Source organism: Pipistrellus hanaki, assembly GCF_964339955.1.
Source record: "Pipistrellus hanaki genome assembly, chromosome: 2".
NCBI lineage: Eukaryota > Metazoa > Chordata > Mammalia > Chiroptera > Vespertilionidae > Pipistrellus > Pipistrellus hanaki.
Window position 1 is genome coordinate 190,074,053 of NC_140504.1, and position 25,194 is coordinate 190,099,246.

General features: G+C 47.9%; 1 protein-coding gene across 2 annotated transcripts in view; it reads left to right on the top strand.

Annotated features, from left to right (window-relative positions):
- The first annotated feature begins 395 nt into the window (after positions 1–395).
- Positions 396–25,194, top strand: part of CAPZB (capping actin protein of muscle Z-line subunit beta) — a 113,689-nt gene continuing 88,890 nt past the window's right edge. The window contains exon 1 of one of the 2 annotated variants that reach the window (XM_084875259.1): positions 396–559. In XM_084875259.1, coding sequence (XP_084731385.1) covers positions 557–559 — 3 coding nt within the window. In that variant the 5' untranslated portion in view covers positions 396–556. The remainder of the gene's footprint in view (positions 560–25,194) is intronic. The other variant, XM_084875258.1, reaches the window with a different exon arrangement.

Consider the following 25,194-nt stretch of genomic DNA (forward strand, 5'->3'; position numbering starts at 1 on the left):
GTCCCGGGTGGGGCGGGGCGGGACTGACCCCTCCCAGCCCCAGCGCCTTCCGCATCCGCGCTCGGGAGGTCCGCGGGCACGGGTCCTCCGAGGCCGCCCGCTCCCGCAGCCCCGGGGCGGACGGTCGGGTCTGGGTGCGGGAACAGTCCTATCCCGGTGCCAGCTCCAGCGCGGACCGGGCCGCCGCGCGGGGCACCCACCGAGCGCGGCCCGCCCACCCCGCGGGCCGCCGCGCCCGGCCCCGCCCGCAGGCCCCGCCCCCCGCAGACCCCGCCCCTCACTTCCCCGCTCGGCGCCCCGCCCCCCCCGCGCCGCTCTCCATACTTGGCGATCGCCGCGGCCCTGCGCGCTCATTGGCCGAGAGCCGGCTGCGTGGGGGCGGGCCCGGGCCCGGCCGGGGCGGGGAAGGAAGGTGGCGGCGGCCCGGCGCAGGGGGGAGGGGGGCGCTGACCCGGATGTTCACTCCTGGGCACCCGGGGAAGTGGAAGCGCCGGGCCCTGCTGCTGGGGGGAGAGCCACAGACGCCGGGACCGGGACCGCCGCCGCCGCCGCCGCCATGGTAAAAGCCCGACGCCGGCCTCCCCCCGCCCGCGGGCCCCCGCCGGAGCTCCCGGCCCCTTCCCCGCGCCGAACCCGGTCCGTGGAGGGTGGGTTCTCCCGGGTGGGGGAGGGGCGGGGTCCCGGACCTCAGGTGGACACACCATCCCCGCCGGCTACGGAGGGGCCGCCGGCCCGGGCGGCTCGGTGGGCAGCGCGACCCTGCCGCCCCTCCCAGTCCCCGCCCTGGGCGTCCCACGCTCCACCTCGGGGTCCAGGCTGGGCTCCCTCCATAGCTCACACCGGACCCTCCTGGACCCCAGGCCAGGCACCCCCTCCGCTGACCCAGGCGTGCACTTCCCTTCTCTCCATGGCCTGGGCTAGTTCCCCATGCCTCCTCCCTGTAGCCTGGGCTAGGCCGTCGTCTCTCCCTCCCGTGGCCCAGGCCAGGCCTCTGTCGCCATCCTCTGTGGCCTGTCCGGACCCCGTCAACTCCTCCAGGGGCCTCAGCCTGTACTTGTTTCCTCTCCTCCAAGCTTCAGCCTGAATCTTCTCCCTCTGGTCATTCGTCTGGACCTCCTCCTCCTCCTCCTCCTCCTCCTTCTCCTCCTCCTCCGCCCATGCCTCCGCTTGGACGTCACCCCACCCCACTCCCCATGATCCCCTTCCCAGGACTTCTCACCAGTCTTGAGAGTTGCCCGCGCCACTCCCGTTCAGTCCTGGGGTTACCCCTCCCTCCAGGGCCCTGCTCCCTGCCCTGCCCCGGCCCAGGTGGTCCCCCCCTTCCCCCTCTATGCCATCTCTGGGAGGCGAGGGGAACTCTCCAGCCCGGAGTGGGGAGGGGGGTGGTCCCGGGGTTGTGCTTACTCAGGTTCGAGGGTTGCCCCTTCTGGGAAGCCGTCTGGGAGGGAGCGGAGGAAGGGCGGGCATCTGTGCCCGGAAGGCAGCGCGGCGCTTTGCGGGCCCTTCCGCGGGCGCGCGGGTGCGGCGCTTGCAGAGGGTCCTGCCGGCGGCCGGGCCTGAGTGAGCGGAGGGTGAGGGTGGGGGAGCCGACGGGACAGGGGTGAACGCACAATCCCCCTTGTGATGAGGCCGCAGCCCTGGGGGGAGCCGACGGGCCCCGAGGGTCGGGGCAGCATACGGCCTGGACACGATGCACGCCAGCAGGCGCAGCCTCCCTTTCCCCCTGAACTGTCAGCTCGTCAGGGTCGGAACTGCTGATTATGGAGGTGTCTTGGATCAGGTGAGCTGGTCTTGTCTCGGAGGGAGAAGCTAGCTCCACTCGTGGTGTTTGTTTTGGTAATGAAGGCGGGCGCTCTCTTGGGCCCTCTGGCTGGCCCTGTGGTTTCACACGGGCTCGCCCATGTGCACCTGCTCTCCTGTGCACTTGTCAGCCTGTGCAGAGCGGGCCCAGCGCCTCGGCTGGAAGGGCCGGAGGGCTTCTGCCTCACATGGCCAAGGAGCTTTGGGAGAGGGCGCCGACAGAGAGCTAGCTCCGTGTCCACCTGCTCCTCCCACCCAGGCTGGGCAGATATTTGCATGTGGACTTTGGGCTCCAAAGGGCTTTGAGGATATTGGTTCCTTGTTTAATTAAGGGATGTTGCTGTTAAACGAGGATGACTAATTCAGACTGTCCAAGTTTTTTTCTTGATGCCTTCCTGTACATTCATTAAAAGCGTGGCCGATGCCACTTTCCATGCCGTTGGACTTCTCTTCATTGGCGGAGAACTGGCTGCAGGGGGTGGTGGCCCAGCCCTGGGCCTGTGTGGAGAAAGGCCCTTCTTAACAGAGTTGGGTGAGGACTTTAAAAGTGGAGTGAGGTTTTGTAAATGTTTCTTAGGACAAAAGCCGGGGAGAGTGGGTGGGGTTGCCAGGTGGGGCTACTCAGAGCTGGGAGGGGCATCTTGCCTTAGCCCTGGGCGCCAGATCCTCCAAATGTGATGGGAAAATGCCCTTACATGACCCGGGAGGCTTCTCCAGAGGTCCGAGTTGGGCCTTGTTTGGACAGTCTGCAAGGACTGTGGGAGCGGTGGAGGGAAAGGGCTCCCATATCTTGGGGGGCTACAAGCTTCACCTATATCAGTTCATTTAGTCCACATAGAGCCCTCTGAGGAACTGCTGTTTCCATTTTACAGGAAAAGAATTGTGCTGAGACTCAGAGGGTTGGATAACGCAATCAAGGTGCTGCTCAGTCAGTGGAAGTACTCTAACGTGGCAGGCTCTAACTTTATCCTTCCCGTTGTCCCAGGCGGCCTCCGTGTGGGAAGATATAAAGAATACTGTTTAGAAAACATAATAATGGGGTGCTCAGAGATGCAGCATTTACATCGTCCTCTGCTCTACCAACTGAGCTATTGAAGGAAGCACAGGAACGTTTATTGACTATGGATTGTGTGCTGGGTCCTTTGCACGGGGACCGCGTTTAATAGTGAAATAGTAGTACGGTGATGCGGGCATAGTTAGCTGGGGCCAGAACGGGAGCTCTTTGAGGGTAGGGATTTTTGGCTGTGTTTTCCTTGGCTCTATCCCTGGCTTGGAGTGCTCTTTTTTGGGGGGGGTGTCTATGTCCATGAACTTAAGTCTCTTGGGGTTCATACTCAGTCTGTCAATGACTTGTTCTTAGTACAGCTCTCAGTTGATAAGTAGTTTCTGACTGCTTATTGTCAAATTTATCCTCTACCCGAATACTCTGACATAAACTGTGTAGACATAATAATGGGGTGGACAGAAGTGGGGGTATGGGGTTGCAGCATAGGTAAATGAATTAAGAACACTGTGGTTTTTAAACGAAGAGCAAATAGCTAGATTTCCGTTATCCATGGAGGAAAATAGCGGTTTGAGAATCTGAAATGCATTGGACTTTGGAGTAAATTCCATGATTTTTATTGGCATCAGTTAAGAATGCATAGGCAAATAGAATTTATATGCATTCTCTTAGCAGGTAGTAATCTTACCACTGTAAGTGCTTTATAGTTTAAAGCATTTTCCCTTACACAGCTCTAGCTTCTAGCTTAGGAATTATCCTAACTTGGAGTTCTGATTCTGGTACTGGTGGTGGGGCTGTCCCCAGGAAGGGGCAGGTGAGGCCCCCTTATGAGTTGGCTCTCTGACTAACAGATGGTTGTGCCTGACAGAAGCTGATAGGTGATGCCTGTCATATTATTACAAAGTGAAACAGTATAGTTAACACTAATGTGTCTTGGCTGGTCTGGGTAGATACATCCCTCATGGATATATACTGCCCTGTTCATTTAAATCATTGGCCTCTGTTTGGTGGAATGTTTGAAAAAGTAGCCAACGATTGATAGTTTGAGATTAAGGAGGTGATAAATCATACATCCAAAAGCAGATATTCTTGTATATAACTTGGAAGTCCTGTATTTCTCTTACGTTCTGTGGGGAAGGGAGGGGACAGATGACTGACAGCACAGAGAAATGGCTGGGGAGGTGCATCGACCATTGAGACGCCCGTTTCCCAGTTGGGGAAATGTTTGCCATTAGGCAAATGCAAGTTAGCAATTGCAGAAGTGTGTTGGGGCTACCTGAAGCTACAGGATGGCATTAACTCACCATATACTTCTCTGTGCTGCTTTATGTGCTGAGGACACAGTGATGAGCAAGACAGGTAGGGTCTGTGCCCTCACAGCTTCCATTCCTGGGGGTGGAGGAGGGCACATTTCATATGCCTGCAGTCTAAGGAGGAAGAGCCTTGTTTAATGTAATTATAAGCACATCTGTGTGAGATATGGCAGGAGACTTAAGAGAAAGTTGGGGATTGCACCAGGCTTCACTCCCAGATCTTTTGGAGCGGTACCTGCCCTCGTCTCTGCCATCACTGGGGAAGTGGATTGCACATCATCTGTTCCTCTGCAGAACAGAAGCTCTCCCATCCACGAAGTCCTACCCTTCTAACCTAGGTAGCTACCATTGACAGAGGGTCTATTGTGACCCAGAAACGTGACTAGGTTATACCTTATCCTCCGTTTTACTTACAAGGAACCTGAAGCTTGAGTGAGAAGTTGAGTGACCAGTGTGAATGGCAGGCTGGGACGCAGATCTGGTTCCACCTGACACCTGTGTGGACGCTCACTGCGTTCCTCAGAAACAATGAGCCCGGGCTGTAGGGGTGCAGGGTTTTGTCCCATTTCTCCTTGCAGCAGATCCCAAGGAAAGTAGGGTGCAGAAGCCCAAAGGATGCAATGGCAAGATCACCTGTATTAGGACCAGCTAGAGCAATGCTATTCCGAACCTGGCCTTTACAGGTTAATGCTTCGGTGTAAGGAGGTGGACATGGCGTTTGTATAACACCAGGTATGTGCCATGCACTGCACTAGGAGCTTTAGCTTAGTGCAGTGGTTGGCAAACTCATTAGTCAACAGAGTGGTAAACCGAGGCTCGTGAGCCGCAGTTTGCCGACCACTGGCCTAGTGTGTTCTCCTGCAACAGCCTGGCCATCAGGGTTCAGCATAATTTAGGAGGGAGGCAGCATAATTTAAGAAGTTAGGACTTAGGAGCCAGACTGACTGCCTTGGGATAATAGTACCTCCTAATAAGGCTTTTGTGAGGATTAAATGAGATAATAATGCATGTCAAGTACTTCAAACAACATCTGGCACATAATTATGTGAGTATTAACTATTATTCTCATCACCATTTTACAGATGCGGTTCAAAGGGGTATGTGGTTAGTCCCTCGGAGGAACTGGGTTTTCTGACTCCCAAGCTAGTCCCCTTTCCTCCACTCCTTACTGCCTACTGAAGGCTTATTTCAAGTTTGCTTGGCTTTGGGCCATGCCTTGAAGGAAGACTTTCCCTAATGGAGCCTGAGGCTCTGCTTCACCACAGAAGTCAAGGCTCCTTGTGCCCTGGACACCACCTGTTGCCCAGCCTGGTGCTAGGTGTCAGGGCTATCCTGTGCCTGGTGGAGCCCCCAGGCTTGGAAGAAGAGGGACAGGACTGGGGACAGCATCTGGGAGCTCTGTGAGAGCAGGGACCTTGTCTGCTTGGTTCTCATTCACTGCCCCCACCTTGCACTGGTCGCCTGTGCTTGGTAAGCGCTTCCTGAGCTCTGAGGGAATGAGTGGTGTGAGCAGAGAGGTGGCTGCGTTTTGTTTGCTGCTTGCTCCTCAGAACGTGGGCCTGGCAGATTTGGGTTGGAGTCCTGTCTCTGCCACTCAGTATGTGACCTAATCTCTCTTTGCCTCAGTTTCTTCTTTTTCAAATTTTTATTATTATTAATTTTTAAATTTTATTTGAGAAAGAGATAAACATTGATTTGTTGTTCTACTTATTTATGCATTCATTGGTCAAGTATGTGCCCTGCCTGGGGATGAACCCAAAATCTTGGTGTATCAGGAAGTGAAGTCGCTCTTAACCAACTGAGCTACCCGGCCAGGGCCTGCATTTCTTGAGGGTAACATTTTATAGGGATGCCAGGCAAAAGAAATGAAATGTGTAATGTACTTAATCTGGTACCACAGTAAGTGGTAGCTGTGATCACTATTTGCCTTATTCTGCTTTCCACAGAGGAAGGGACACAAATAGAAGCCATAATCCCTGTCCTCTAATCCAAAAGGGGAGGCAAGATGCATCGAGAAAGTTAAGTGCAGCAGCAGGAAGGAAGTGGTAATAGGAACAAGGGGCCACCCCTGCCATCTCTGCAGGCTTGACTTGCATTCCACCTCCTCCAGGAAGCCCTGTAGACCAGCGGTTGCCAACCTTTCAGACCTCATAGACCACCAGTTGGCGACCGCTGCTGTAGACCACTCCAGCCCACACTTGTGAAGGCCGGGGAAACCTTGCCCAGGCAGGGAGCATGGCCCTGGGTGCAGTCAGGAAGAGGCCATTCTAGGTAGAGGTCTGGAACCAAAAGCAAGGTCAGGGGTCTGGTCTGCCTTGTGAGATTGGGGACCAGCCATGGAGGCGACAGAGCGAGTTTAGGGACCTCAGTCTGGGAGTGAGTTGTGGAGCGCCGGAGTTGCTAGGCTAAGGGGTTTGCATTTGATCTGAGACAGTGTGGAGCCAGTTACATATTTGACAGGGCAGGTAGAAATTTGAGGAGGCTGGCAGAGAGGCGGTATTTTAGGAAGAGTCATCTGGCTGGGGTTTGCAGGAATGATCCGGGAAGTCAAAGAGGCTTTTGCAAGCATCAGCTGTGCGGCTACAAAGGTCCCGGCCACTGTGCGACTGGATATGGAAAGGAAGGAATGGCTGAGGAAGATAGGGGCAGAATGACACGTTGTGATTTACCACCTCTGGGGCTGAGTGTGACACTTCTGTCCCCAGAGGGCCCATGAAGGCATTCTGATAAGATGGTTTATCATTGACCAGCAACTATTTCTGGTCATTTTAAATCCTAAGATAGTGGTGTCTGCAAAGCCTGATATCCTACCAACGACTGACTGGGGATTTCAGTCTGGATAGCCCAGTGATCCATCTGCCCAGTCATTCTCTATCTGCTGGGGCATCAGATTTCTGCTCATTTTGCACGGCATGAGCGTTGAGCTATGAATCAGGAGGTCATGCTTTGATTCCCGATCAGGGTATATGCCCAGGTTGCGGGCATGATCCCTGGTGGGGGGTATGCTAGAGGCAGCTGATCACTGATTCTCATCATTGATGTTTCTCTCTCTCCCTCTACCATCCTGTCCGAAATCAGTAAAAATATATTTTAAAAAATTTGCACGGCATTAGCCTCTGGGCAAACAGATGTGGAAGCCGCCCAGTCTGCTGAGGGGGACAGCGACCAGAGCTGCAGAGTGGAGGTGCTACCTGGCGGCTGTAACAGACCACTTTTTAATGCCCAAAGCAGTCCTGTGAAGCAGTTCTCACGTCACCCTCAGTCCACAGGCGAGGATACCAGTCCTTCCTGGGTAGTGACTCGCTTGTGCCCTGGACACCAGGCACCTCTGTCTCTGGTATTTTTTCCGTTAGGTCGCCATTCGTGGATGCTCTTGGGCAGTCAAATAGGCCTGTTAGAATGTGAGTCTTAATGCTAAATGGACGAGGCAGATGGAGCAGGTAAATCTGAGAGTGCGACCGACTTGGACATGAGTACAGAACCAGGGTGGTCAAATTCCAACACAAGTGGGCGTGGGGGCCGCTCCATCGCCTTTCCCTTTCCCTGCCCCTCCCGTCCCGATTTCTCTGGAAATCTGTGGGGAGGAGCCTTCACCTACAACTTCCCAGTGATGAACGCCCTGACCAGTAGTCATATTTCTTCCAAGGCAGCAACCCTAGTGGTTCCATCCACTTGTCCTAGAGGGATTATTGCGAGGATTAGGTGAGTTTATGTGCAGAAAGTGTAGACTCTGCCTGGACCTTTGTAATTACAGCAGAGTGTTGGTTGTTATATGATTATTTTATCAATACAGACGGCTGATAGGTGGTGTTTCATTGAACCTCCCAGCCAGCCTGGAAGGCAAGCGATAGCCCCTTGTTCTGCTAAGACCCCCCAAAGAGGTAGAGCCCTTGCCCAAGGATGGCAGTCTAAGGGCTCCCAGCCCAGGGCTTTCCGGCTGGAAAGTTCTCATTGCAGATGACAAGCAGTTGTTACCACTGGCTCAGACCCTGAACTTCTCCAACCCCTGCTTTTACTGCTCTGTGAAGCTTCCTCTTTTAGCACTCAACTCAGCACGACCCTTCTGAGTTTGGATCTGATCTGAAACCATTATATTATTGAACATTATTTGGACTTAACTGTCTCAGAGGTTTCATGAAAAGATTTAGGCAGAGGACTCATTACATTTACCAAGTGAAATGTCTTTAATTAAAACTATTAAGGTCACGAAATGATGCTTTTGTGCTTACCTTCTGGGATATGTGAATAGCGAGCAGTCTCCTGTTGGAATTGAGCATTTCCTGGGGATTCCCAGTGCCCTTTCTCTTCCCATTCGTAGCCATGATTGATAGACCATGATTGGTAGACTGCTCACCTCTGATGCTGCTGCTCAGGCTTCTCCATTATGAGGCTTTGGCCCTGATGGGATGTGTCTGGCTTCGCTTGGACAGGCTTCCAGGATACAATTTTGTGCTGAGAAACTAAAGGAGGAGCTTTTATCCGCCACACACTCCCAGTGAAGTCTGGTTTCAGGCCATTGCGACCACTGAAGGAGCTACTCTTGAATGTTCCCTGCCTCATATCTGACTTTTCTTTGCTTCTCTGCTGAGTATAGCTTACTGGAGACTCCCAGTCAGTGTGGGTCCCTGGGGCTGGATGCAGACCCGCCATCGAGGAACATAGACCCTGACACAGCAGAGGCCAGGGTTGGCCACTTAGGTGCTTTGAGAATTTCTAAGTGCACTGTCCTTTCTTGTGTATTCTCCTCCAGACAGCTCCCATCTTGAAATCTCTGTCAGCCATAGTGGGTGTGGACCCCTGGTGGTCTCTGACTTGTATCAAGTAGAACACTCATGGACCAGAAATTGGAGGTGGCCTGAGGAAGCAGTCTTCATCCCTTACGTTATGAAGTCCCTCCTGGATGCTCTCTTAGTCACAGCAATAGCACCTTCCTTCTGCCAGTGTCTCTGCTGGATACTCAGTCACTGTCTCAAACTCTCTCAACTCCACCCCTCGGAAGCTGTCTCCTCATTGTGGAGTTCAGGAAACCGTGGCTCAGAAAGGCTTAGTGACTTGCCTAAGGGCCCCCAGCTAGTTAGTGGCAGCTAGTTAGTGGATCCAGGTCTATCCCACCCAAAAGCTCATGCTTATTCAGCTCCTCTGTCTTGCCTCTCATACACACAAACTCACCAGGATGCTTATTTTATGGATGAGGAAACTGTGAGAGGTTCACCTGTAGGTCTGTCTGACCGCAGTGGCCGAAGTCTGGGTTTAGGTTAGAAGTTAAAGTTTGTGGGATTTTTTTTTTTTTTTAGTTTGAATTGTTAAATGAAAGCAGCCGGAACTTTCTGAGCTGTGGTCTCTTTTTGGAAAGAAACCTGCTAAATCTTCAAGTGTTAGACACGCCTTAGGCTGCCATCTGTAGGGCGCACCTTTGCTTTCTGGGCAGCACAGTTATTCTTTGTCACATCCTCGTCGTTGTGACAGCCCCTTCTCTAACGCTGTTGGTTGTTGAATGAATGGATGAATGAATGGATGTATGTCTAATAAGCCTTTAATAAATGTAAGGGCTCCTCCTCCATTTAGGTTGAGCCACATGAAATGGCTGTTTTCTATGTCAGAAATTGTTGAATATCAGCAGTTCATGTAGTTAAGCCTAAAGCAGACTAAACACTAGGGCGGGTTGAGTCTGGTGTGAGACTTTCTAGTGGTGTCCAGATCTCCTTTGCACTTAAGCCCTTGGCTTCTCATGAAGTCAGTGTGAGCTCCTTGTCAGTCAGTGTCCCTTCAGGTAGGAAGGACAAACATGGAGGGTGCAGAGCGGGTCTGCCTCCAAGATGAGGTCAGCACATTCTTCATGCGTTCAGCCACTGCTGGCATCGAGACTGTCTGGAGGGGCTGGGGATGGCGGGATCAGGGCTTGGGGGGAACAGTGATCTTAATTGCACTGGCATTCATTGATGACTCTGTACATGACAGACACTGGGCACTTGGCCCGAAGTCACACAACTAGCCATCCTGGGAGCTTTTGAGAGATCCTAGGCAGTTTTGATTCTAGAGTTCAGGGGCATGAAGGGCAGGTTCTGGAGCCAGACTGCCTGGGTTCAGGTCCAAGCCCGTAGTCTTGGGCAGCTTCCTTCACCCTCTGCCTCAGTTTCCTTGTCTCACATTGAAGTGGTGAGAATAAAAGTGTCTGGATTTTATGAGGATTAAATTGAGTTAATACATGCAAATCCAGACACATGGTAACAGTAACTATTATTATTATTAAAAATATATTTTTATTGATTTCAGAGATGAAGAGGGATAGAGAGAGCGATAGAAACATCAATGATGAGAGAGAATCATTGATTGGCTGCCTCCTGCACACTCCACACTGGAGATCGAGATCGAGCCTGCAACTTGGGCATTGTGCCCTGACTGAGAATCTAACTGTGACCTCCTGGTTTGTCGATGCTCAGTCACTGAGCCATGCCAACTGGGCTTTAAAATATTTTAAAATTTATTATTATTTTTAGTAACTATTACATACTGTGATTATTTTTGACATGGACTCTTTTTATTTATTTTTTATTTTTTATTATTTTTTTTTAATATATTTTATTGATTTTTCACAGAGAGGAAGGGAGAGATATAGAGAGATAGAAACGTCGATGAGAGAGAAACATTGACCAGCTGCCTCTTGCACACCCCCTACTGGGGATGTGCCCGCAACTCAGGTACATGCCCTTGACCGGAATCGAACCTGGGACCTTTCAGTCCGCAGACCGACGCTCTACCACTGAGCCAAACCGGTTTCGGCTGGACTCTTTTTTTTAATTAAATTATTATCTGTGTACATATTTTAACATTTCCTCCCCCCCCCCCCCCCCCCCATACATACTGACATGGACTCTTAGCATGCTGTGAGAGCCAAGAGAGACTGCAGGTGTGGAAACGGTTGGAGAGAGTGTGGACCTCGTGTTGATGCTCTGTTCTGAATTGGAGGCGTTGCTTTTCCCACAGCTCAGTGGAAAGCCTTGTTGGTTATGGGCCTTGCAGAGCATGCACCTGCCTCTCTGTGAACAAGTTGTTTCAAATGGCACTGCCAGGTTATAATAAAAGTCACTCTTCTGGAAAATGGCTTAATTTTTTTCTTTCTCTTGGTATGAGTGGCCAACCCTGGAGTGCCAGCTATATTTGGTACCCAGGGCCTTTGAGAGGAGCAGGACCTGGTGCTAATCAGTGACCCTCATCCCAACCCCCGGGCCCCATGTCCTGTGCTTATTATTATTATTATAATTTTTTTTAAAAATCAGTTTTCTCCTTTTTTTGGAGGTGGCAGATAAGTTGTCAGAGGTACTGTACTCTTTGTGACCCACCAGAGACCTGCAAGATTCTGCTGCCTCGGGCATGTGTTTGATTTTAAGGCATGTAGAATGTTTGGGTACATGAAGGAAGCAAGATAAAGAAAATGGTCAAAAAACAAAACAAAAACCAATTGTTGGAAGGTGGCCTGGTATAGGATAGTGGAAGGAGACCCCTGGATATGAATCCACTGGATCTGAATCCCGCTGTATGGCTGCTTCTGTACTGTGTGAGCTTGAACTAGGTACGTCATCTCTCTGAGCCTCTACATCCTAATCAGTAAAGTGGACATAATATTATTCCCTTCACAAGGTAGTTGACAGTATTAAATAAGAATAATGTGAACGAAGTGCTGTAGCTCTAGCCTCATATGTGTGCACTTCATACATGCTCATTATTATCTGTAGGGATTTCATCATTTGTCATGCAAATGAGTACCATCCCACTGGGAAGAAAATTGGATTGAATCTAAAAAAAACAACAAACTTGTAGTAAGGACTACCATAAATATAAGATGTAGGTATAATGATCACTCTAAGGCAGCAGTCGGCCAACCTTTCGGACCTCACGGACCACCGGTTGGCAACTGCGTCTCTAAGGAGAGGCTCTGACGTGCTGGCTTCTAGGGTGGCAGTCCTTGGGCACAATGCTTAGAGGATTTATCATGCCTGCACTGCTTCAGCCCCTGTGTAATGAACACTATAGACACCATCTCATGAATCTTTACCATAGCCCTGATCATGCCCCCATTTGCAGATGTAGAAATGGAGGCCCAAGAGGTTCAGAGGAATCTGGCTCAAGGTCACACAACAAATAAGGGGCAAGAGGAGACCTTTAAATGGGTCCTTCTGATTCCAAAATGTATCCCTTAATACACTCTGGAAGTTGGCCCATGGATGTCGTTTTTATGTATATAGGAAAGTGCTTTATGTTGGTGGTTCAACAAATGTTCTATAGCATTTTTTAAACTTTTGCAGCTCAAAGCAGGCTATTTGTTAAGTGGCTGTCCCCAGTTTTGCTTTGGTAATTTGGAGCACATGTTAAAATGTAAGAATGAGCCGAAACCGGTTTGGCTCAGTGGTAGAGCGTCGGTCTGTGGACTGAAGGGTCCCGGGTTCGATTCCGGTCAAGGGTATGTACCTTGGTTGCGGGCACATCCCCGGTGGGGGGTGTGCAAGAGGCAGCTGGTCGATGTTACTCTTTCATCGATGTTTCTAGCTCTCTATCTCTCTCCCTTCCTCTCTGTAAAAAATCAATAAAATATATTTTTAAAAAAAAATGTAAGAATGAGCTTGCAGCTTCTCATTTAAAAGGGAGCCTCATTTCCCACACAGTAACTTCTAACTGTGCTCAGGGTTTGGAATCACTTTTAGGCTTTGAGTACTGTAGGTTTTTGTTTTGTTTTTTCCCCCTTTTCTGCCCTCCCTCCTCTTCTCTGTATACATCCAGGTGGCCTCTGAAATGAAGAACAGAATATGGGGTTAATAGTTGTCAGTGACCATGCTAGCATTTGAACTTGGGACCAACTTACTCCATGCCCTGGCTGTGTCTTACTTGCAGCGAGGGCCAGAACTAAGCAGAGAGGCCAGAGTTAGCTGCTTACATAGATAGCCAACAGAAAACTAATTAGTCCAGTCCCAAGAGGTGCAGCCGCACACACACAGAGGTTTTTTATCTCGGAGCGCTAGGCTGTGGATGTCACCACCTGCTCACAAATGGGCAGGATCTCCACATCCCAAGTTCATGGCAGCCTGTGCTACCTTTCATCATATTTGGCAATAGTTGAGATTCCTGGGAAATGGGTCCAGTCTTCACATTCCCTTAATCATTTTAATGTCTTCATTCCTTCTTTTAAATAACTTCCTCCAGAGGCATTTATCTGGTAGCTAGAATTCCCTTGTCCTTTGCCTACGATGAAACTGGCTGGATGGGTGTGTTTATTTTTCTCCCCATGTTGATAGACTATGGTTTCTGGGCTTGTTGAATTCCAGATGGAGAGCACACTGAAGCATTGTGGGAGTTTCCCCCAGGATCATGCTTTTATTTTTATAACCATGGTATTTGTTTGGTACATATTGATTGTTGAGGAAGCATTTCCTGAGATAACGGACTAGAACTGGTTGCTATGGTCCCTAAGGAAGGGCCCTCCCATCATATGACTAACGGGCAGAAAATGGACACATAAATAGTGTTGGACCTTTCTGGGATGCACTCCGAGTGCTTTGTGAGGCTTGACTGTTACTCCAGCACCCCTGGAGGCATTGTATTAACAAATAAAATTCTGGGAGTTGAATTCCATTACATGCCTTATTCTCTAAGGAGAGAAAACATTATTTCCAAGCCTCAGGTGATGGTCTGGTTGGAACAAGCACAACCAGATTCCAAACCACCTGAAGCATTCAGTAGGCCCCCAGAGTTAATAAGGAAAGGAAGGCAGTAACATCCCTTTCTATATACTTCCGTTGGCACTTCACATGCATTATCCTGTAGCGTCCCCACTGTCTGCAGGGGATTTGTTCCAAGACTTCTTGTGGCCCGTAGCTGGTTTGGCTCTGTGGATAGAACATTAGTTTGCGGACTAAAGGGTCCCAGGTTTGATTCCGGTCAAGGGCATATGCCCAGGTTGTGGACTCCATCCCCAGTGGGAGGCGTGCAGGAGGTAGCCAATCAACGAGTCTCTCTCATCATTGATGTTTCTATCCCTCTCCCTATCCCTTTCTCTCTGAAATTAACTAAAAAAATAAATATATACATATATAAAAGACTTCCAGTGGATGTATGAAACCAGGATGGTACTCAACCCTATATGTGCTATGTATTTTTCTATACAAACAGGGTGGGGCAAAAGTAGGTTTACAGTTGAGTATGCTAAACAGTTTATTCTTGTATTATTTATTAAATATTTTTCATATGAACTACTGTAAACCTACTTTTGCCCCACCCTATACATACCTTTTCATTTAAAGGAAACTCTTATAGCTTCTCTTTGTCATATCCGAATTGCTAGCATTACTACTCTTCTGCTTTGGGGGTCATTATTAAGTAAAATAAGGGTGACCTGAACACAAGCATTGTGATACCTCGATAGTTGATCTGATAACCAAGATGGCTTCTAAGTGACTAATGGGCGGGTAGCATATACAGGAAATAGTGGATAAAGGGATGATTCACATGCAGGCAGATAGAGCAGATATTGGAGATTTCATCTCACTACTCAGAACAGCAGCCATTTAAAACTTATGAATTGTTTATTTCTGGAATTTTTCACTCAGTATTTTTGGATCACAGTTGACTGCAGGTAACTGAAACCATGGGAAGTAAAACTGTGGGTAAGGGGAGACAACTGTATTTTTAGCAGTTTAGTTCCCATAATTCTTCTAGCATGGGATCTTATGAATTTAGGATCCTGTGACATTACGTAAATTATAAATTATATAAATTTAGAAACATATGTAAATTGCTAATAAGTTGCAGAGCCAGATGCTCTGACTTTAAACCTTATGCCTTTGACCTCTGTTTTGTTGTGGAATTTTTACTGCTTAAGCAGGGCCTGTGGCTTGTTTAGATCCCACCGTGAATCAATCACTAGGCGGGGGGGGGGGGGGGGGGGGGGGGGGTTCTGTGCCTAACACTTTAGAATCTGGACTCCACACTCCGAGGTAGGCCACTGTTTGATCTGCCACATAAACTTAGGCCCGTTTGGAAGCATACCGGTATTTGAACGTGCTTCTCCAGATGCATGAAAAGACCGCACTTTCCAATATGATGCTGTGAAAGAGCTTTCTGGCAATTGGGTTGACCAATCCAGAAAGCTAGTGCTCTGCGGAGGGACAGGTCTGGATTCAAACCCACGCCCCTTTAATCTATAGCTCCTCTTTTGTTATAATGTACATAGGAGACATGAATTACAGTAGCAAATATCCACAGAAAAGGTGGATGTCCTCTTGTAGGTTAAAAAAATGATCTTATATCTGTACACCGGGATGTATTGTAGCCCTTAAAATGTGAAACATGAAGACTATATAGCGATGTGGAAAAGGTTTGTTGAATAAATGGAAAATCAGTTTCAGTTGTCATAAGTAGCAAGCAAAAATTGAAATAAATGTATGTAACTATCGATATAAAAGACTTTCCTCTGTGGGCCACGAGTGTCTGGCTTGTTTCTGTCTCTGGGCCTCAGCTTGCAGCATCTCCCTTCTTGCCTTCCTCCTTTCTGCTGGTGTCTATTCCACTTACCTTCCAGCACCTGACTTCACCAAACCACCTCTGACTGCCACAGCTCTCCACGTCTGTCTGCCCTTCCATCCACCCATTCTTCCAAAAAAAACATTTAATATTGGTATGTGCTCCCATTGGGCTAGGCATAAAGATACTTTCCATATCTACAAGGAGACTGTTCAGGTGGGGACCGTCAGACAGAAGAACCTGTGGAATGGGAGGTAATTGATGGAAGGGTTTGTTTGCTGTTGCATTAAAAAAGGTGTCTGGCTGAGGGGGTTCAAGGCTGGGATCCCAGAGGGCGGTGTTTTGTTGAAGCCAAGATGAGAGGACTCATTTGTCAGGAGGCTGAGGGGTGAGTATAGATATGGCAGGAAGAGAGAAGAGCACATGCCAGAAGTCGGGTAACCAACAGTAATTTAGGGGAACCGACAGTAATTAAAACTCATATGAATCTTTAACTTGGTCATGTGTCCTAGTTATCCCGAGAGCTAAGAGTGCCAAGTGGCTCTCCTGGCTCCTGGAGGGGGTGCCAGCCTGCTGGAACCTCAGAGAAGGTGATGGTGGTGGGTGTGGTGGCAAAGAGGTTCGCTTTCTAGGTCTGGTTTTATCAAAACTGCTTGTTCTTTGTACCATTAAAGGAAGTGAGTGTGTGACTATTCTGGGCTTAGGTGAGTTCACATGAGTATTTTGGCATGAGAAATAAATTGTAAAGGAAATTAGTAATTGTGTAATAAATTGTGTAATTGTCATGTCTTTGGAAAACCACAGGTGCTTACTGAATCTTTTTTTTTTTTTTAATACATTTTTATTTCAGGGAGGAAGACAGAGGGAGAGAGAGATAGAAATATCAATGATGAAAGAGAACCATTGATTGGCTGCCTCCGGCATGCTCCCAACTGGGGATTGAGTCCGCAACCTGGACATGTGCCTTTGACCAGAATTGAACCTGGGACCCTTGAGTCTGCAGGTCGATGCTCTTATCCACTGAGCCAAAACCAGCTAGGCTGCTTACTGAGTCTTAATCGTCCTTCTGTGTAAGTGAAGCTTGGTGAATGGGCCTCTGACCTGTTTTGAAGAATGTTCAGTTTACTGATGGGGGGAAGGGGGAGACAGTGGCACAAGTTATAATGTTTGGTTAGAACATATTTTATTAAAGCCCTTTTTGCTTTTACCTTCTCTGGTCCCCTAGTCTCCTAAATTCCAACACCCCCAATAATATATTGCTTTGAACTTTTTATAAGAATATGCAGATTAGTATAAAAAGGAAAGCTAATGAATTCTTCCTTCTTATGTTCTGGTAGTGCTATTAGCAGACAATAAGGACTTAGAAAACTAAAACTGTTATTTAAGAACAGAAATTAGGCTTCGGTTAAGGATGTCTTCGCTTTTGTTCACTAGAACTTTCTGTGATGATGGAAATGCTCCATCGGTAGCCATTAGCCATGTGTGGCTCTTCAGCACTGGTGTGGCTAGTGGGATCAAGGAACTAAGCATTTAATTTTAGTAAATTTTAGTTAACTTAAATTTAAATAACCACGGGTAGCTAATGGCTACTGTACTGGACAGTGCAGGTCCCGATGGGTGTTGACTCCCATTGAGAAATTGTCTTTAACTTATTCTGGAGCCATAGGGAGTAATATCATTAAGCGGGGCTATTTTAAACAATTTCTATGCAAATTAAGCAAATATGTCATACTAGAGACCTGGTGCACAAAATGTATGCACTGGGGTGCGGGGGGTCCCTCAGCACAGCCTGCACTCTCTCACAATCTGGGACCCTTCAGGGGATGTTGTACTGCCAGTTTAGGCCTGATTCCATGGGAATCCCTGCAAGATCGGGCCTAAACTGGCAGTCAGACATCCCTCTCGCAATCTGGGACTGCTACCCTGTTTCCCCAAAAATAAGACAGTGTCTTATATTAATTTTTGTTCCCAAAGATGCGCTAGGTCTTATTTTCAGGGGATGTCTTATCTTTCTATGCGCAAGGTCTTATTTTTGGAGGATGTCTTATTTTCTGGGAAACACGGTAGCTCCTAACCACTTGCCTGCCTGCCAGCCTGATTGCCCCTAACTGCTCGCCTGCCTGCCTGCCTGCCTGCCTGATTGCCCCTAACTGTTCATCTGCCTGCCTGTTCACCCCTAACTACCTCTGCATGCCTGCCTGATTGCCCCTAACCACTTGCCTGCCTGCATGATCATCCCTAACTGCTAGCCTGCCTGCTTGATCACCCCTAACTGCCTGTCTTGGCTCCTGCTCCCCATGGCTGTCATCTCTGCCTCAGTGCCTCGGCCCCCACCGCCTCAGCTTTGCCCAGAAGGTGGTTTGGAAGGATGTTCAGAATGATGTCCAGGAGGTGGTTCAGCTGTCTGGTCTGATTAGCATATTATGCCTTTATTATTATAGATAGTGTATTATTTATACACTATATTCAGTAGGTGCCCACTAATTTATAAGGCATTATGATAAGTGGATAATCAGAAGTTATTTAATACTAGAGGCCTGATGCACAAAATTCGTGCAAGAGCATGCTTTTGCAGCCCTGGCTGCCTCAGTTGGCCCTCACAAGCCTGGCTTCATCCAGAAGGTGGTCTGGAAGGTGGTCCGGAAGGTCTTCGATGGTCTTTCCACTGTTTGGCTGTTCGGTCAATTTGCATATCACACTTTTATTATTATGGATACTTCCTTGGGCATCAGTTTCTCCATCTTTAATGAGGGTATTGGGCTAAGTGGGATTTTTAAAGTCCTTTCTTGTACAGCCATTTTAGTGATTTTGATTTTTGTCTTTAATAGCAATAGCACTTATTTATTGAATACTCCTGTGTGCCGGGGAGAATATTCAAGGCATTAAGTAAATATGTTAAATCTCGTTTAAATGTAATAATTTAGTCTTCATTTGTTCCAGTGAGACTGTGTCTTCATTTTGTAGATGCGGACATTGAGGCTCAGTGAGGTTGAGTAATTTACTTGTAGTTATGTTGCCAGTTAACTGTAGAGTTCAGGTGCCCACGCAGGGATGCCTCATTCCAGCTCATCTTCAGTTAAATCTTTGTTTATGCAGAGGCTATTTTAAAAATAGATCTATCTTCATAAGCATTTACAACTCTGGTTTTACGTAAAAGTTCAATTATATTTAAAAGAAATAGACTTCACTGTAGTGCTCACCTCAGGAGTCAGTGGCTGTGAGTGGTTAGGAGTGAGGAGAGCAGGTGGCATGGGTGGAGGCCAGCTAATCTGGCAAGCCCATGTCCTCTTCCTCCACCATATCCACGAAAGGTTTGTTTGAACACGCTCCTACTGGGATGCTGTCTGGATGCCCAGGCTCAGCTCAGGCTAGGCAAACCAGCTTCTGCCGGGGCCTCCAGGGAAGGGGTGTGCCGGGGGAGAGAGGCAGAGGCAGAGGCAGAGTGTGGTTCTAAGACATTCTCTTGTTCCCATGTGCCACAAGGTAAGAGACCTATGGCAAGTCCACCAGTTTGGAGCCCAAAAGTTGACTCCACTTGCTCACTGGCTGGCAATCATGTGCAAGTCATTTCCCCTCTCAGAGCCTGTGAGGATCCATTCCCATATCCAGCAATAGTACTTCTGGAGACTCGCCCATAGCTCACTCTGTTCTGGTCCTGGGAGTCCAGCAGTGAATAAGAGAAAGCTCCACTTCATAAAGCCTGCGTTCTGATTGCTGATGAGCTTACTTTTCTTCCCTCCTTGAAATAGAGGTGCCAGTCTCTAACCTACCTCGTGGGCTTATTTTGAAGAGTAAATGAGATACCTGACTAGCACGCAGCTCCTGGCGCCCCTCCCCAGAGATGGTCCCCTCCCCAAGGCCAGTCCTCTGCATTTTGTGGGCCTTTTCCTAGAAACTTTGGCTTCAGTCTGCAGCTGCCCTCTTAGCTGTTCTGAGGGGAGTACCCTCGTTAGCTGCGCAGTAGGACACATAATATGGTGAAGCACCTAGCACAGTGCCCGGCCTGTGCTGGTCTCCCAGTTCAGGGTATTTCTTTCTCCCTCCTTTTTTTGTGTAAAGAAATACTGCCACGTGGAAGCTATGAAGTAGGGGCAGGAAAGCTGAGTGAGGAGTGGTAGGAAGTTTTTAAAAGAAGTAAATCAAAGCAAATATCTTATTCTCTCTTTTTAAAAATACTAAAATTTCATGTTTTTCTGACTACAGAAGTACTACTTATTCTATTTAAACAACATACAAATATATCACTTGGAAAATGAAACCACTCCTTAACTCCGCCCCCAGAAATACTACAGAGTTTGATACATTGTCTATGGATGTATCTATTTATCTATATCTATCTATCTATCTATCTATCTATCTGTATAATGTGTTTAAATGTATATTATTGATTTCAGAGAGGAAGGGAGAGGAAGAGATAGAAACATCAATGATGAGAGAGAATCATTGATCAGCTGCCTCCTGCACGTCCCCTAATGGGCATCTGGCCCACAACCTGGGCATGTGCCCTGATTTCCTGGTTCATAGGTTGACGCTCAACTGCCAACCAGGTGCACATGGTTTCATCTATACTCAGTCTGCATTTTCTCTCCTTCAGATTCGTTTTCTGTGCACAGGAATCAGGGGACTTTGTTAAATAAAATTGCCTTGTCCTGAGGCCAGAAAAGGGAAGCAGACATCCTCTAAGACACTGGCCTGGAAAACGTAGGTCCTGGTTGAACTTGGGAGGAGACCTTTGGGAGTGTCCCAGCAGAGGGAGCGGGGAAATCCAGGAGGGCAGAACTTCTCCCCACCACACGCTCTTACAAAACCCTCCAATGGCTGCTTTGCATCCTGGCTTTCCTGACCCGGTGACAGCTTTCTGCACTTTGAATATTTAACAGAGTGCCATCTCCACATCGGGGAGGAGAGCCTGCCTGTTGTTCTCAGAATTGGGCTTCTGAATAAGGTGGAGCTGACCTTCATTGGCTGTTTTGTTCTATCAGCTGTTTCACATCCTCTTAGAAGGATCTCTACTTTTAGATTACAGAATTATAAAGATTGACATTTAAACTGATTGGCTTGCTTGCCCACATGTTTGTTATGTTTCTTTGTATCAAAGAGTGCAAGGTAGTATAGATTAAGGACAAATGCTCTGAGTGCCTAAAATACTTAAAACTTAATTATAAAACCGTAAAGTTGAACCATATGAAATTGCCATTTTTGTAGGCCAAAATAGTTGATCAAACACTGACAACACCAAGTGCTGAACAGGAGGTGGAGGAAAAGGACTTGCATTCTTTGCTGGTGGGAATGCAAAATGGTATAGCCATTTTGGAAGACAGTTGGCAGTTTCTTTGAAAACTGAACATATTTTACCATGTGATCTGGCAATTGCACTCCTTGGTATCTACCCAAAGGGGCTGAACACTTCCACCCAAAAACCTGCCTACAAGGTTTTATAGCAGCTTTATTCATAATTGCCAAAACTTGAAATCAACCAAGGTGTCCCTTCGTTAAGTGAATGGATAAACAGTGGTACATCCAGACAACGGAATATTGTTCAGCACTAAAAAGAAATACGCTGTCGCCCAGCCAGCATGACTCAGTGGTGGAGCGTTGACCTGTGAATCAGGAGGTCACAGTTCGATTTCTGGTCAGGGCATATGCCTGGGTTGCAGGCTCAATCCCCAATATGGGTCATTCAGGAGGCAGCCGATCAGTAATTCTCTCATCATTGATGTTTCTCTCTCCCTCCCTCCCTCCCTCCCTCCCTCCCTCCCTCTCTGAAATAAAAAAGAAAAGAAATAAGCTGTCAAACCACAAAAAGACATGGAGGAAACTTCATGCATATTACTAGGTGAAATAAGCCAGTCTGCAAAGGCTGCATACTGTGTGAGTCCCTCTGTGTGACATCTGGAAAAGACAACAGGATGGAGACAGCAAAAAGACCAGTGGTTGTCAGAGGTAAGGGGAGAGGGAGGGGTGAATAGGCAGGGCACAGGGAATTTTTAGGGCAGTAAAATTATTCTGTAAGATCCTCTGTGGACACATGTCACTATATACTAGTATACCGTCCAGACCCACGGAATGTAACCAGGAGTGAACCCTAATGTAAACTGTACTTTAAGTGATGATATGTCAGTTCGGGTCATCACTTGTAAGCAAAGTACTGCTCTGATGGGGATGTTGATCATGGAGGAGGCTGTTGGGAGTTAGTGGGAAATCTCTATATCATTCACTCAATTTTGCTGTGAACCTATTGTAAAACTGCTCTAAAAAAGTAAAGTCTATTAAAAATAATTTGTATGACCTAAGACTTCTTCCCATTACTGAGAAGTCTTCTGCCACTTCTTGATGGCTTATCAAAGTTGAATGTTTTTGTCCACATGTGTTTGTTAATTTCACTTACTGTCATTTCTCCCCACCTTTGAGCCACATGTGTGTATGTGTTCTTGTACCAAATTAGGGAATTATCAGTAAGTAGTGTTGTAAGAACAGAGCTCTCCAAGTGTACACGGAGGATTACACAGTACCCTCTGAGCCATTGTTTAGGGAATTAGGGGTGCCTAATTAGTGTGGATCAAGGCAGGAAGCAAGTGCTATGGGCCTTGTCTGCAGTCCCTCGGGCCCGTGGTGATTTCTGTGCCATCTTCTTCCTTCAGCTGTTCCGTGAACTCAGCTGAAATTCGATCACATTACAGTATGGTTAAGGGGCCTAATTAGCCATAAACCTCAGGAAATTCGAAAATTAAAGAGTCCATTAATCCCAAGGCCCCTCCCTTTGTGAATGGCTCTAATTCCCCTTGGTTTGCTTGATTTTCTTGCTGTGCTTTAGTTCCAACAAGACTTGGCTAGAGTGACGGCCTTTTTGCTGGAACTTCCTGCCTTTCTGGGGTTAAATGTACCCTTTAAGCTGCCCCCCCCCCCCCCCCCCACACACACACACACTGATTGAGCTAATCTCTAAGTAATAGCATGGAATGCTGGTCATTATTCCATTTCCTGGATGAAAATTCTCAAGAGGGCTTTAAGGTGAGTATAATGGCCCTTGTTAGTGCCTCTTAAACCATCTTGTGACCCGAGGAACAAAGATGACCTGTGCAATTGCACCTCTCGCTGATGTCGAGTTTCAGACTAAGCACTCCCATTCCTCTCCCTTTAAAATATCAGTGGTCTTGGGTTGCAGTTTTTGTTCCTGTGGTCTGAGCAGTTCTTTTCCTGGGCTGCCCTGTTCCTCCTTCTCAAGGAGACCAGGGGTCAGCCTAGGGAAATACCCAAGGTTCGAGGATGTCGGTACTGGATGGGCTGATGATTAAAGACAGGCTGGACCGTGAGCTAGAGTCCCTTTTTCTGGGTGGTTCTGCATTCCACCTAAGACCATTTATTTATGAATGTTTAGGGAACTCAAGCCTGGGATCTTGGAAAAATCTTACTGTATGCCAGCCTCAGAGTGAAACTGGAGATGTATCTCGTGTGTGTGTGTGTGTGTGTGTGTGTGTGTGTGTGTGTGTTTTCCATATAGAATACCTGATCCTGCCTTGGATTTGCAGCTGACCTTCTTTTGAGAGGTTTTAGGAGTATTCAGAGATTATTTTTGTATTTATTTTTTTTAATGTCTTAGAGTTTTTTCTTCTCTCTTCAACTCATTTCATTTACCATAGCAGCAGATTATTGGTTGCCTTAAGATTAGAAACTTTAAAAAAATGATGAGCCTTGTCTATAAGAACCTATAAGATATAGGAAATTAGTCTTCTCATATATATATATAACTTGCTCAGAGTGTGTGCCGTCTTCATGGCTTGAAAACAAAGAATGTGTTAGCCTTTGTGGTTACCAGCACGAGAACCTGAGATCTGCCAGCCCTTTTGGAAGGATTTAAGATGAGCAGCACATTTGGGCTTTGGGGCTTTTTCTCCAATCCTTAGCTCCTCAGTGACTTTTGTAGAACAGGATGGCAAATCCCCAGGCCCACCGAGGCAAATACGTGACCTGATGAACTGGCCAGGCCAGAGAGACCCAGGGCATGGCAGGGCTGTGGGCGTTCTACCTGTCCTGAACCATCGTGTGTTATAGCATCAGTTAAACCAGGCATGTCGAAGACTGACTGTCCCAAACCATGATGTGGGGGGGTCCGCGAGGGCTTCCTGCTTGTCTGGCCCCCTTCACCTGTTGGGCAGACCCGTTGGGTGGCACAAAGAACCCCCTCAGATTGGCCTCTTTAGTGAATAAAGTTTACTTATCGAGTTAAAAAATCGAAATGGAAATAGACTATCCCCAAGTCTTCGGTGGTCGGAGCCCTTGGGGATCCCGGGCCCCCTGATGAGCAGTTGCTGGTGTTGAATGCTTTTGTAACCACACTCCACTCCAGTTAGCATGTACTCAGCACAGATATGGTCTTTCATATTTCTTAGATGCTCATCTTTGTTTCCTCTTCACGGGGCCCCGGACAGGAGGCGTAAATTGCCTCCATCATTCCTCAGTCGTGGGAGCCCACCTGCTCCTCCTCCGGACCTGGCCCTGGAAATGGCTCGCAGGCCGGGAGCTGTCAGCTCCCAGGCCCTCTGCTTCCCTCTGCTTCCGGGCTGCTTGGTCTGCAGTTTGGCTTCCTCTTTTCAGTAAGGTTCCGTGAATTCATATGTGAACCCACCCACTCAGCCCCTCCTCCTTCCCTTTCCTCAGAGTTTATCTCTCTCTCTCTGGCTTCTGCTGATGTCTGCAGTTTCTTGTCGGAGGAGCTGTAAGCGGTGGTGGCCACTTTAAAAAAAGTCACTGGGAAGAATGGTATTTTCCCCCAGAATGGTTCTGCCTTTGCCTCCAGCCTCTAAGCTCCACTCCTTGAGGGCGTACTTTTAATAGAGGATATTGGGATGAGTTTCTGAAGTGCATCATTGAAGCGTTTGCCGTTGTGGTAAAAAGTGCAAGTTTGCATGCAGTCAGACGGCCTGGCGTTCCCGCGTAGCTGCCGCGAGGCCTTGGACAAATTCCCGCAAATCACGGGGCCTGCTTATCAGCTGGACCATCAGGTGAACTCACCAGGTCGGGGGAAGATTGTGTATAAATGGTAACACACACAAAACATTTAAGTTCCTAGTGATCGGATATAACTTTCTAAAATAAAAGCATCAGGGAACCCCCTCCATATGTCATTTGCTTAACCTCCTGTGGAAAAGAGTTTTTAAAAAATGAGGATGTAGCACTAACTGCTTTGGCTCAGTGGATAGAGCATCTGCCTAGGGACTGAAGGGTCACAGGTTCGATTCCAGTCAAGGGCATGTACCTTGGTTGTGGACACATCCCCAATAGGGGGTGTGCAGGAGGCAGCTGGTCGATGTTTCTAACTCTCTATCCCTCTCTCTTCCTTTCTGTAAAAATATCAATAAAATACATATTTTTTAAATGAAGGTATAGCTATTGTAGGGTGAAACAGGTGAGTGACCTTATTGGACAGAGTATGTACCTATGTGGCCAGTGCTTCTGTCCTCATCCCCCCCTGGGAGTGCGGATGGAAATTGTAAACACACAGAGAGGGGTCGCCAGATTTGCCTGTATTTTTTACAGTTTCTCTCGTCAGGGCTTCCCTGATTCCTT